The sequence below is a fragment of the Chlorocebus sabaeus genome, chromosome 13 (assembly GCF_047675955.1).
Source record: "Chlorocebus sabaeus isolate Y175 chromosome 13, mChlSab1.0.hap1, whole genome shotgun sequence".
NCBI classification, from domain to species: domain Eukaryota; kingdom Metazoa; phylum Chordata; class Mammalia; order Primates; family Cercopithecidae; genus Chlorocebus; species Chlorocebus sabaeus.
In genome coordinates, this window is record NC_132916.1 from 13,588,890 (window position 1) to 13,600,901 (window position 12,012).

The 12,012-nt window shown below is 41.0% G+C and overlaps 1 protein-coding gene across 9 annotated transcripts in view; it reads right to left on the minus strand.

Annotated features, from left to right (window-relative positions):
* ARID1B (AT-rich interaction domain 1B) overlaps nt 1–12,012 on the minus strand; it is a 440,449-nt gene that overhangs the window by 122,290 nt on the left and 306,147 nt on the right. For all 9 annotated transcript variants that reach the window (XM_073022312.1, XM_073022309.1, XM_073022306.1 and 6 more), the window contains one exon: nt 7,433–7,676. In XM_073022312.1, the coding sequence (XP_072878413.1) occupies nt 7,433–7,676 (244 nt within the window). The remainder of the gene's footprint in view (nt 1–7,432; nt 7,677–12,012) is intronic.

Sequence of the window (12,012 nt, forward strand, 5' to 3'; positions counted from 1 at the left end):
CCTCCAGTGAAGCCAAAAAGGAACATTCGATAGATATTTAAAAATAAGATTTATTAGGTAAGGTGATTACGCAGACTTTCAGATAAAAAATTTCTGTCAGTACACGAAGTGCCATTTAAGAGGGTCTACTGCTAATGTTATCATGAAAGGACACCGGCTAAGAACTATTTACATATAGAAATAAACTCATGCTTTTTACCCTGAGTTTCATTAAGGCCAAATTAAAAAGTAGAAAGTTTATTTACTTAGGATGGGCTTGAGGCCTAAGAGATCTAGAACTCCAGGAGAAAGGGGTTAAATGAAAGAGAGACACTGGTTTGCATCCTCCATTGTTCATCTGATAGGTATTAATCTTGACAAATTAGACCAGGAGCCATCATTTCCTCTCACTGGAATCCTTCCTGTTCACTCTGGCCTATGACTAACTCCTAACTGAGATTCATTTTTCTCTTTCCCATTATAGCATCCTTCCAGATTCTGCTTGTTTGAATGTCAAATTAAGCAAGAAAATTAGTTTTTTGACCAGAATATCTTCTTGTTTGGATCTGCAGCTATATCGGCTGGTAGAGAAATCTACTTAGCTCTCGCTTGCTGAAGGGTAGGACTGGGTGAGCACTCACACAGAAGAGCTCTAAATATACTCCAGTGCTGCCAAACAGTTCTTTTCCATATTTAATCCAATACGTGCCACCCTTTCTAGAACTCATGCTTTCTGTGTCTGAGATTTTCCTGAGGGGCACAGATTCATCATGGCTGGTTGGTATGCTGGATGCATCCCTCGCCCTCTAGGAATGGCCACGAGAAAGCTGCAGAGAATCAGGCTCCACTAAAAAGGAACTGGTGCTTTGTGGTGTAGGAGGACGAGCTCTGACCAAGCGATTTCTTCAGGCTCGTCACATCTGTGATCCTTTTCAAAGGACAGAGACTGAAGTTCTTCGCTGGGTATGAGTTCACATTAGCAGAAGGGTGCGGGGCACCACATGCTGTGCACTGTGGAGGGGCTCCTGGAGGTGGCTACCCTAGGTGGGAGGCACATGTGCAGAGGTGATCGCTGGAGTGGGGTGAAGCGCAGCTGGCTGGAGAGGGATAAGGGGAGGGGAGGTATCAGTAGAAAAAGATGGGAGCAGTGAAGGCAGCTCCTGGAAGGTGAGTGAGATTCCTCCTGACCTGGGCCCCCTGGCTTCACAGTCTCAGCTCTGAAGCCGCCCTGACCCATCCCTCACACCCAGCCAGCCAGCGGGTAGTCTGTCAAGAGGCCAGGCGGCAGGTGAGCGGCTGGCTCCAAACAACGAAGCACGGAATGTAAAAAGACAAGGGGTTCCACTTTCATATCTGATGCAACTCTATTTTGTTTCTGTCTGTGATAGCTAGGATGATGTTGCCTTTGATTAGTCTTACCTAGTACGAGGCAAGAAGAACAACAGTCCCGAAAACAAATAGCTCCTTATTATCTGCTAGCGTGAAGACCTAATTTTGTATTTTTGACCCTAATCTATTATGATCAGTGGCCTTCTGCTGCCAGATCAAAGTGAGTTAACTCTACTTACACTGGACTTGGTACAAATACCAAATGCCTAATGCCAAAAAAAAGAATGGGGAAAAGTCCATTCAGGAATTTTCAGTTACTATCCTTAGATCTTCATTAAAAAAACAGATAAGCTTAGTTGTATAGACAGAAGTGCCAGCCAGGCTATGAACAGTTAACACCTGCCTGTCCATTCCTCACCCCATGGTGTGCTCCCTCTTCTCAATATTTAAACGCTGCCGCTGCTCACAGCACACGGAGGAAAAGCTGACAAAAGCCTCTGGCCAATAAAATAAAAAATTGTAAAGTTTGGCTTATTTATTTACATTTTTGCTTTGTTAGTAAACTGGAATGGCTGGCTCTGGAGGCAGGACAAGTGAAATTAACATCTGCAGAATCTTCTGGCAAATGCGGTGCATTCAGAGGCTGTGCTGAGTCAGCTTCCACCATGCATTAGGGGCCATCGGGCCCAGCCTAAGACCCATGACCTGTTCAATACACATCTACAACCTGGCAGCCCTCCTTACGCCAAAGTGAAAAACGCTGGGATGTAACCCAAGAAGCAGCGTAAGTGCAACGCGATGGGATCATTTCCTAGAATACCAGCATTATGTCTAATATCATACATTTCAGAATTAACTGTACCTGACATTACATCTGCTTAATTTAAATGTAGAGTATATGAATACACACTGCCAATTACCAAGATGGAGCTATTTCATTTCTGTCTCTAAATATAAATACATCAGTAAGAAGAAGAGAGAGAATGTAAAAAACAAGAAAATTTGTAATGGCACTGGAGGGAGAGTATAGGGTTTGTGTTTCTGTTCTCAAACGCTTGTTTAGAGTCAACAAGCAGGCCTGAATTCTTACCTTCTAACTATAGAGGGCTGCAATGCTGGAGCCCAGGAATGTGCAAACAAAGGGAGCGAATCCATGTGGCTACTTAACATAAAAAATCTCCATCCTGCTTCTCCAAAGAATGCAGGAGGAAAAGGCCCGCTGAGTTAGGGATGTGGCGGGGCAGTGTTGTACCAGTGTATCATAGTAGTGGTTCCCATGACACTCACAATGTTTGTGAGGCAGCAAGACAGGAGGGCAAATCTGCAGTGAGTGGAGGAAGAATGTAACAGGCAAGAAACAGAATCAGCCACTTGGGATGCTTTACTGGGCTTCATTTATCTACCTCTGTGATACTTCTCATTAGCTGTCAATTACATTTACCAGGGTAGAGATGGAGAAAAATGATTGTTCTTTTTCAACAAATCCTAGGAAAGCAACATCAGGAAGAATCCCCTGCAACATCTGGCTTTACTTCATCCCAGCTATCAGCTACGTTAACAGCTGCACATTTTACAATGACTTGTTGGAGAGACAATGATTGAAAGAGCCAGTCTGTGAGACATGGAGAGGAGGTGGTGAGATATAGCAGGAGGCAACAGCAGAGAAGAGAGGCCAAACATAAGAGGGTGCTGGGAATAAGAGGAAGGAAGGGGACAGGAAGAAAACCAAAGACTACATATAGAAAAATAAAGGGAAATTCCTAACAGAGAGCTTGACAGCTTGAGCATCATGCCTGGGAAAGCATGTCATCTCTACATGGCATGTATGCTTCACTGGCAGACTCAGAACCAAAAGAAGCTGGACTGCATATGAGCTTGGGATCTGATGTACAGATCCACACCATTTAAATATAAGGAGTAGAGATGGAAAAAGGAGGAGGGAGATGGGCCTCATTATTCTCTAAAGGAAGGTGTATTTGCATTTAGGTAAGCGTAAATATAAAACAAAAAGCAAAGACAAACTTTATGATCATCTCCAAAATGTGGTTTTATTACCTATGACCAAGTTCACACAAATATATAACATAAAGCAAGTTGGATAACTCGATATATTTAATACTTCTCAGAGAATAAGGATATGAATCTTAGGGAAATGATTTAAAAAATTAAAAAGGACAGGGTGCCTAGGTGGAGGGAAATGGAAATAGAAGACAATCATTATTTTCCCCCCAACAAAAACCTGTCATGAGCTTTGTGTAAATTCCATTAAAATAGCTGCATATAAAATGTTTGATGAACAGTTATCAAAAACTGACATTTCAGTGCCCCTAGGCTTAGCTGTGGGAACAGAGAGAAGAGAAATGGGTATTACCTGGACTGAAGCCATGGACTACTCCCCCAAGGTCTAGGACAAGGTTACTGAGGGTAACCTGGCTCCTCTGTATGAATGAGAAAATGGTGCCCCTTCCCACAAGAGGGCAGGTAGATGTCAACTCCCATTCACCACTCAGACCCTGTGCAATGAGCAACCTGTTGAAGTGTGTACAGCAGCCCTGGCAGGGACCACTGGGCGGGAAGTACTCTCAGTTAGCTGATGTGGACTCCGCACAGGCAGAAAGAGGGAAAATAATCCAGGATTTTATACTGCATCTCATGTTAACTTTTCTGTGTGGCAGGCAGGCAGTCTAGCATAAATCAGTTTGCCTATGATCTGACTGAAGCAGGGGCTAAGTGTCCAGCTAAAATTTTCATGTGTAGAGACAACAGTAGAAATTCTGTTAATCTCTGGGGTACAGTTACTTCTATCTTCTGTTTTCTGGTCTTCCTCTTAACCTTTTCAGGCTCAACCTCCAAGAAGAGGAACGTGGACCTTTTTTTTTTTCTAGAAGAAAACTGAGTTCAACTTTGTGAAAATATATTTTGCTTTCATGGCTAGCTCTAGCAGTCCTACTGAACTACCTCAGCAAACACACCAAATCATCACTGGGAACAACATACACGTCTTCTGAATTGCACAAAAACAACACTGGATTAAGAACCAGAAGACCTGCTGCCTAAATCAACTGTACAACTCTGGACAGTAATTGTCACAGACAGTCTCAGTTTGAGTAATATCCATAATGGTGAACATAACATTGCAAGAATCAACAAGCACTGAGTGCTCAGCCTGTACCTGTCTCATGTGCAGTGACACATTTAATCTTTGCATTTCCCCTGTGAGGTAGGGTCATCCTCTTTACAGATGCAGAAGCTGAGGCACAGAAAGGCTTAGAAGCTTCTTCAAGTTGTGTGGCTAGTATCAGATCATTATGAAAGTCCATCCAGTACAAATGTTCGTACTTCCACTTGGAAGAAAGGTGAACAAATGCCAAAACCGCTTATCAGATTTTCTAAGAGGTTACTCCATGGAGAATACACTAAGAAATGTTCTCGGCTGGGCGCGGTGGCTCAAGCCTGTAATCCCAGCACTTTGGGAGGCCGAGGCAGGCGGATCACGAGGTCAGGAGATCGAGACCATCCTGGCTAACACGGTGAAACCCCGTCTCTACTAAAAAAAAAAAAAAAGTACAAAAAAACTAGCCGGGCGAGGTGGCGGGCGCCTGTAGTCCCAGCTACTCGGGAGGCTGAGGCAGGAGAATGGCGTGAACCTGGGAGGCGGAGCTTGCAGTGAGCTGAGATCCGGCCACTGCACTCCAGCCTGGGTGACAGAACGAGACTCCGTCTCAAAAAAAAAAAAAAAAAAAAAAAAAGAAATGTTCTCTTTGTCATATTTATATATCTGATCCCATGTAGCTTCACATTTAGCAGACAGTTAAGAATTTACTTGAAGAATATCCCACCAAAAAAAACGTGGAGCTTTTGCTGCCTAATTTCTTCCCGGTACTAAATGTCATTGAATAGATTTACCAAGCACCATATAGATGTCGGCTACAGAGGAGCTGACTTGTAATAGTACAGTGAAGCAATATGGTGGTTAGGCTTTCTGACACAGGTTTAAAAAACAAACTATATACTTTAAATGACATATCCAAGAAAGTGGAAAGCTTTCTAGGAGTTAGGGAGAAATGGTAGTGAGGTCCTTGTGCTCTCTGCCCGCACACATCTGCAGTCACTGTGAAGAATGGGCATCCTTTGTGATGGTGTATAACCCACTCACCAGCTTTTACTCTGTGCAAACCAACTAAACCACAGACTCTGATGCCAGTTGAATTTGCTGAGCTACCTCCTCTGTAAAATACTATACAATGTAACACCTGACACCCAGGATCACGTGCCCAAAGCGAGGTTTTCTGTCGGATTTTATGTTCTGTATTGCATCAAAATCCAACAATGAAAGTACAAGTTTAGAAATCCCCATTTGAAATGAGAGACGTGGAAAATCTTCAGATGGTTAACTACTCATGTCAGGAATTTAAAATTTAAAACCATTATATCTTTATACCTCAAGAAAGTTTTCATTTAGGTTTTTAGAAAAAGTCCTTTTGACTCAATTGAGAATGACAGAGTGAGTTCTTTGAGTAATGCAATATTTTACATATAACTTTCCAACATTTAGGTAGGTGACATCTCACAAACCATGTCAATGCCAAAAACTGTGTTAAAAATTCTAGACTATAGCATATTCATAGCATTAAAAAGTGAAAAGCAGCAGATAAGTCCAGGTTATTACAAACACTGTGAGGTCAAACAAACATTTTTGAAAGAAAGATAACATCGAAATGCTTTAATCAAAATGCACTGAGTGTATACCTATATCAAATTACAGATGAATCTTAGAAACACAACGTTTAGTTAAAAAAAAGCAAATTTTAGCATACACTGTGAGTGGGGTGACCATATTATCTGATTTGCCCAAGACCTTCTGGTTTATGCCGCTGTCCTACTGTAATTGTTAATAGTAGCTCTTTGCATGCACAAAAGTGTCTCAACTTGGATGATAAATTATAGTCATTCCAAATATAATACATTTCTGTAAAGCTAAAAACTTAATAAAACAATATATGTATCTATGAATGTTTGTAATAAAATTCTTAGAAAAAAACCCCCAAAACCAAAAAACCAAAAGAACGACATTTTAAAAAAGATTCAAAGGATATTTGAAGTGAGGGAGAGGTATAGAGCTTGAGATAAGGAACAAATATACAGGTAGATACAATGGCATTATGGTACTCTAATTCTTAAACCAGATGGTGAATTCATGAATGTTTATTTGATAGTTAATGTTTCAAATTGGCGTGCTGTATATGTTATTTTATTTAGAGATATATATGTGTAATATTCTAAACATTCCACAATATACTTTTTTTTTTTTTAATATAAAAGAGGTGAAATTTAAAAAGCACAAACTAATGCCCACGATTTTGGAAGGACAGAACACATTATCTGGTTTGGTGATAAAGGAAAGCTAGTTGCGTCATAGACTTGAATGGATGAAGTTTGATATAAGAAAGCTGGATGAGGATGAAGTAACTGACAAATAAATAACCAAATAAATAAATAGCCTTGAGAACATAATAAAGGGAGCAGAAGAGAGAGGTGATGCAAGACAAGTGAAATAACTGAACATGGAGTTAACCAGAACACAGGCTCCTTGTGTGAAAGAGAAGGCACGAGTTTGCATCAGTAAGAACGCCTCGACCATGCTCCAGAAACAACCATTGCCTGGATGTGATCAGACACTGGTAAGTATAGACTGTGGAAATGTTGTAGAAAGTAAATGCTGTGGCAAGTATTAAACAGAACCATGAAAATATAAGGCCGATCCTCACCAACAATCTCACTTTAGTGGCACTCATCAACAGAAGATCTGATGTAACAGAATCATTACAAAACATATGCTAAGAGAATAAATAATACCCTGTTTCTGGCATAAGTTAAGGTAAATATGCAAATTGAAAATAACAATGTAATTGGTCATTTTATTAAAGGGGTAGTTATAATCACCTGTTGAATATCTTCAGGAACTGGGATTCTCGTATGCCTTGGTGAGAATTCAGTTATACTCTTAATATGTGGCCACTAGGTTTTTGAATAGTAAAGTAATGAAATGGGTGAGTTGCTGTTGATGAACATGAGATCTCTCTTTATCACAAAGTAAAACAATAATTATTAGGAAAGTAAATACCTGGGATACTTGCAGGAGAGATTGGGCCAGATCGAGACTGGTTGCTTCCTACAGGAGAGCCAACAGGAGAGGGAGATGGGCCCCCCGGGATGCTGGAGAGATGAGGCGATGCATGTGGGGAGAAAGGCGACTGCGCCGGGTTGCTCTGATCCCCTTGACTGCTCGTGGACCCGGATGCACTGACTGCTGAGCTCAAAGTTGCTTCCGTTCCCGTGGGGAGGTCATCAATGGAGCCAGACAGATCCTAAGAAAGGAAAAGATGTATTTATAGAGTGACATGTTTGGATGAATATCTCATCAAAAGACGACTTGATAATCATAATGATGTCCCCTTCAGAGATGAAAGTTTTCTGGGTAACAACCCAAAATTCAAAGCATGGCCACTTTTTATTAGATTTTAATGAGGTCGTTTGTAAGTTGAACCAATAAGATCTTGCCTCTCTCCTAAAAAATGAGTACAGTTGTACTTCTCTTTGATAAAACCATCCTCATACAGTTTGCCCTTCAGCTGTCAGCACCGAGTCCATTAGACCTGTTCAAAGTGCCGCACAAGACACACGGCACTCTGCCTGGTGACTTACCATAGGAATGGAATGCCTGGTTCTTAAATGATTACATCATAAAGTAAAAAACTACAGGCTTTGAGTCCTTTTTTTCAGAATTTGACATTGGTGGACTATGTGAATTTCAAACTAGGATATGCTAATGTAATAGCAGTCACAATTTTAACTAAACTTTGTGATGAGAAATACACACACACACACACACACACACACACACACACACACACACACACATATATATATAGTGATGAAGTCTCACTCTTGTTACCCAGGCTGGAGTGCAGTGGTGTGATCTTGGCTCACTGCAACCTCCGCCTCCTGGGTTCAAGCAATTCTCCTGCCTCAGTCTCCCGAGTAGCTGGGATTACAGGTGCCTGCCACCACGCCTGGCTAATTTTTGTATTTTTAGTAGAGACAGGGTTTCATCATGTTGGCCAGGCTGGTCTCGAACTCCTGACCTCAGGCAATCTGCTTGCTGCGGCCTCCCAAAGTGCTGGGATTACTGGCATGAGCCACTGTGCCTGGCTGAGAAATTCTTACAATAAAGTGGCATTAAAAGAAGATAATAATGTGTGTATTTATTTACGGTATTGTGAAAATAAATCTCTTAGAAGTTTTGTTGGCAGAAATGGGTCCTAATGTTATACCTTACTTTTTAATACCCATTTTACACTGCCATTGCCATCTATATTTTATCGCCGTACTCTCTGAGGCAGTGATTAAAATCTCCATTGATACAGATACAAAAAAAAAGGAAGCTCAGAGAGTCCAAATTACTGTTGAAGGTTACATTACTGAGGACGATCTGCAGGTGCTAAAGACGAAGAGAGGAAGATGAGAGAGGAGGAAGAAGAAACTGTCTTCAGCTCTGTCAGCAGAAGGGGACACAGACAAAGCCTTTACTTCAGCCTGCATCACTGGTGTGCCCCCGCTCCCCGGCTCCCATGGAGGCCCCATCAGCAGATGCTCGGTGCATCCCCACTGCAATGACTGGACTCCCAGATCACCGACCGAGCGAGCTGCCAGTGAGTTCTCAGGGCTGAGTTACAGCATCAAAGATACTTGTCCTGATAATTGAAGACTACGTACTATAGAATGGAATCAGAAATATCTGGGTATGCTACTGTTTCCAAGGCATATTCAATCCTGATAGATCTCCACCCTCTAAATTTTATCAATGTTAAATTTTACCTCACTGCTTACAACTGGGACTTCTGAGAATAGGGCTTTAGAATCTGGTAGAAGAAGATGCTAAGATTCTAAGAGTAAACCTAGACCAGCCAGTACGAAAAAAAGCAAGGGAAAGCAGAGCTGGTTATAGCTCTTCGGGGCACCCTGAAGCAAACTCAGGATTAGGATCCTAGTACCCTGGACAGTTTAGTTTATTTGTTGATCATCTGTTATAATATGTAATTAACTTCTCTTTAAAAACCATATTCTGAAGTATAGCTGACAGAACCTAATCAAAAAGAGAAATGCTACGGAAAAACAAAATGTCTTCTGCTAAGAAGAAAAACATCTTTCTAAGTAAAACAGAAAACGTCTTCATTCCACAAAATCTTCAATGTCCAATGACTGTGCTTATGGGGAACAACAGAACAGGGACAGAGTAGACTGAAAACAGCACTCCTAGAAAAAGTTTATCAAATCTCCAAAACGGAAGCCTGGTGTGGTGGAGCAGCCTGTGGTCCCAGCTACTCGGGAGGCTGAGGCAGGAGGAGTGCTTGAGCCCAGGAGTTCAAGGCTACAGTGAGCGACAAGGGTACCTGTGAGGAGCCACCGCACTCCAGCCCAGGTGACACAGTGAGACCCAGTCTCAGAAAAAATCCAAAATAAAATTAAGTAAATTCCATCTGATTGTTAGAGTTCAAAGGTATATAAACATTTACGCTAATCCTTACGATTAGCAGAAATGTCAGGGCACGTGAGCTGCACGGTTCTGTACATACTCAGCTGGTGAAACTTTATATTTAACTGGATTACTGAGCTCAACAACAGAAGTCTTGACAGAGACCATGGGGGCTGCAAAGTTGAAAATATTAACTCTCTGGCCCTTAATGGAAAAAGCTTGCTGACCCCTGATTTAAAGAACCACGTGTACTCACACCGTCTCTATTGCCTTTGCCTATTCCTTGGGGAAAAAACAGGAATTAGGACAGGCCTCAGCTGAACCGCACAGTAACTTTATCATACATCATGACTGGTACAAGCTTTAACAGGAACAGGAACTTACTCCATTACTACATCCCTCAGAAAAACACTGAGTGACAACTCCATATAATCTTACTGTTTTTGAAGGGATCATGAAAACCCAGGATGGGTGATGGTGTCCATGTCCAGGCCCTGACAGTGCCCATCACATGTGATGACTAATAATCAAGGGGTAGTCAAACAGCCATTGGGCAGGAAATAGGCTTTTCATGTTTCTCCACAGAAAAAATCTGGTAGATAACTAGATATAAAATCCCATACTATGTATGAAGTTAAACATGGAAAGGACAAATAAGATTTAATTTTTGAGAAATCATCTATTGTAGTTAAATAATTTTATGCAAATCTCTCATCATAAAATCTGAAATTTTACTTTGAAGTTCTTGTAATTCTCTGCACAACCTACAAGTTTCGTCCCCATTCTCCCTTAACATTCCATATTATGGTTGAAAAAGTGACTCAGATGGGTATTAAGAGAGCTTGACTCAGGCTGCAAAGGCATCAAAAACATTTCTGTTATTCAACAAGCTGATCAAGGAAGTATCAAGAGAAAAATATAAAAACGGTGGCTTTCTTTGTGTTCACGTGTCATCAGAATTTCAGTGCTCACTAGACCTCAGTGTAACAGAAGAGTAATAAAAAGATATAATTATTATATCACTGTTACACACTCAACGCAACTTTTATATGTAAATTATACAGAAATATTCCCGCCCTGCAGATAGTTAGGGTATCTGTATGTAGAGCTATCTTAAAACATGCTAATAAAAGAAGTTCAACAGTGGTTTAAGTATTCAGCCTAGTTAACAAAGAAGCTCTGTAACTAATACTCCTCTAGAGGACAATTTAGTCAGCAGGGCACCAACTCTCTTCTTCTTTTATAAGTACTATCAGATCTATGATGCCTGTAAAGAACAGAGAGACCTTACTGCATCTCATTCTCACCAAGGCACCTTCAAGCTACAGTGCTTCCATTTATCTTGCTGGAAAGCTGGCAGGTGAGGTAATTGCAGGCAGTCTCTTTTAAGGGACGAGGAGAGTCCCCCTGCCCCATGGCATTCCTTAAATCAGTCCTCTTTTTGTGATGGGGTGATCGGCAAGGCAATGACTTCATGGATTCTCATGCATAGTAAAATCACCGTTTTGCTATCATCATGTGATTTGGTGAAATCTTGCTATTAAGTTGGGTTTTCAGTATCTGACCTCACTCAGAATACTGATTATTTTCTGGCACACCAAAAATAACTTAACTCCTACTATCAATGATGAATTTTTAAAAATCCCTGCCTTCAAAAACCAAAACCATGAAACTGTTTTAATTTTAAAACTTAATTTAAATGACAATTCCCTGCAATGACTCTCCCTCTGTAACCATCATCCTTCCACGGTCTCTCTGCCCGTGTAAAATTTTCATTCTGACCCTAGTGACACGTACAAGAGATTTCACTCTGCTTAGAATGAAACGCCACTAAAGCAGTAACAATCTTACCAGACTTTGACAAGAGAAACATTCACAGATTAACACACAGCACAAATATGTTCAGATTCTCTATACTGGGGCAGGCTTGGGGAAGGCAGCATCAGAAGGAATAAAGACGGGACGTCCCACAAAGAAGATGCATGGGAAGGATTTTTAAAAAGCTGTAGATAATTGAAACAGACATTAAGTATAAAGACTCTCTCATGCCTACAGATTGTACATGATCCTCCCTAAAAATATTTTACATTGCTACATTATGACTTGCTACACATCAAAAGACACATTTGGTTTTGATGGTATTCAATTTAGCATAAGTTAGATCACCA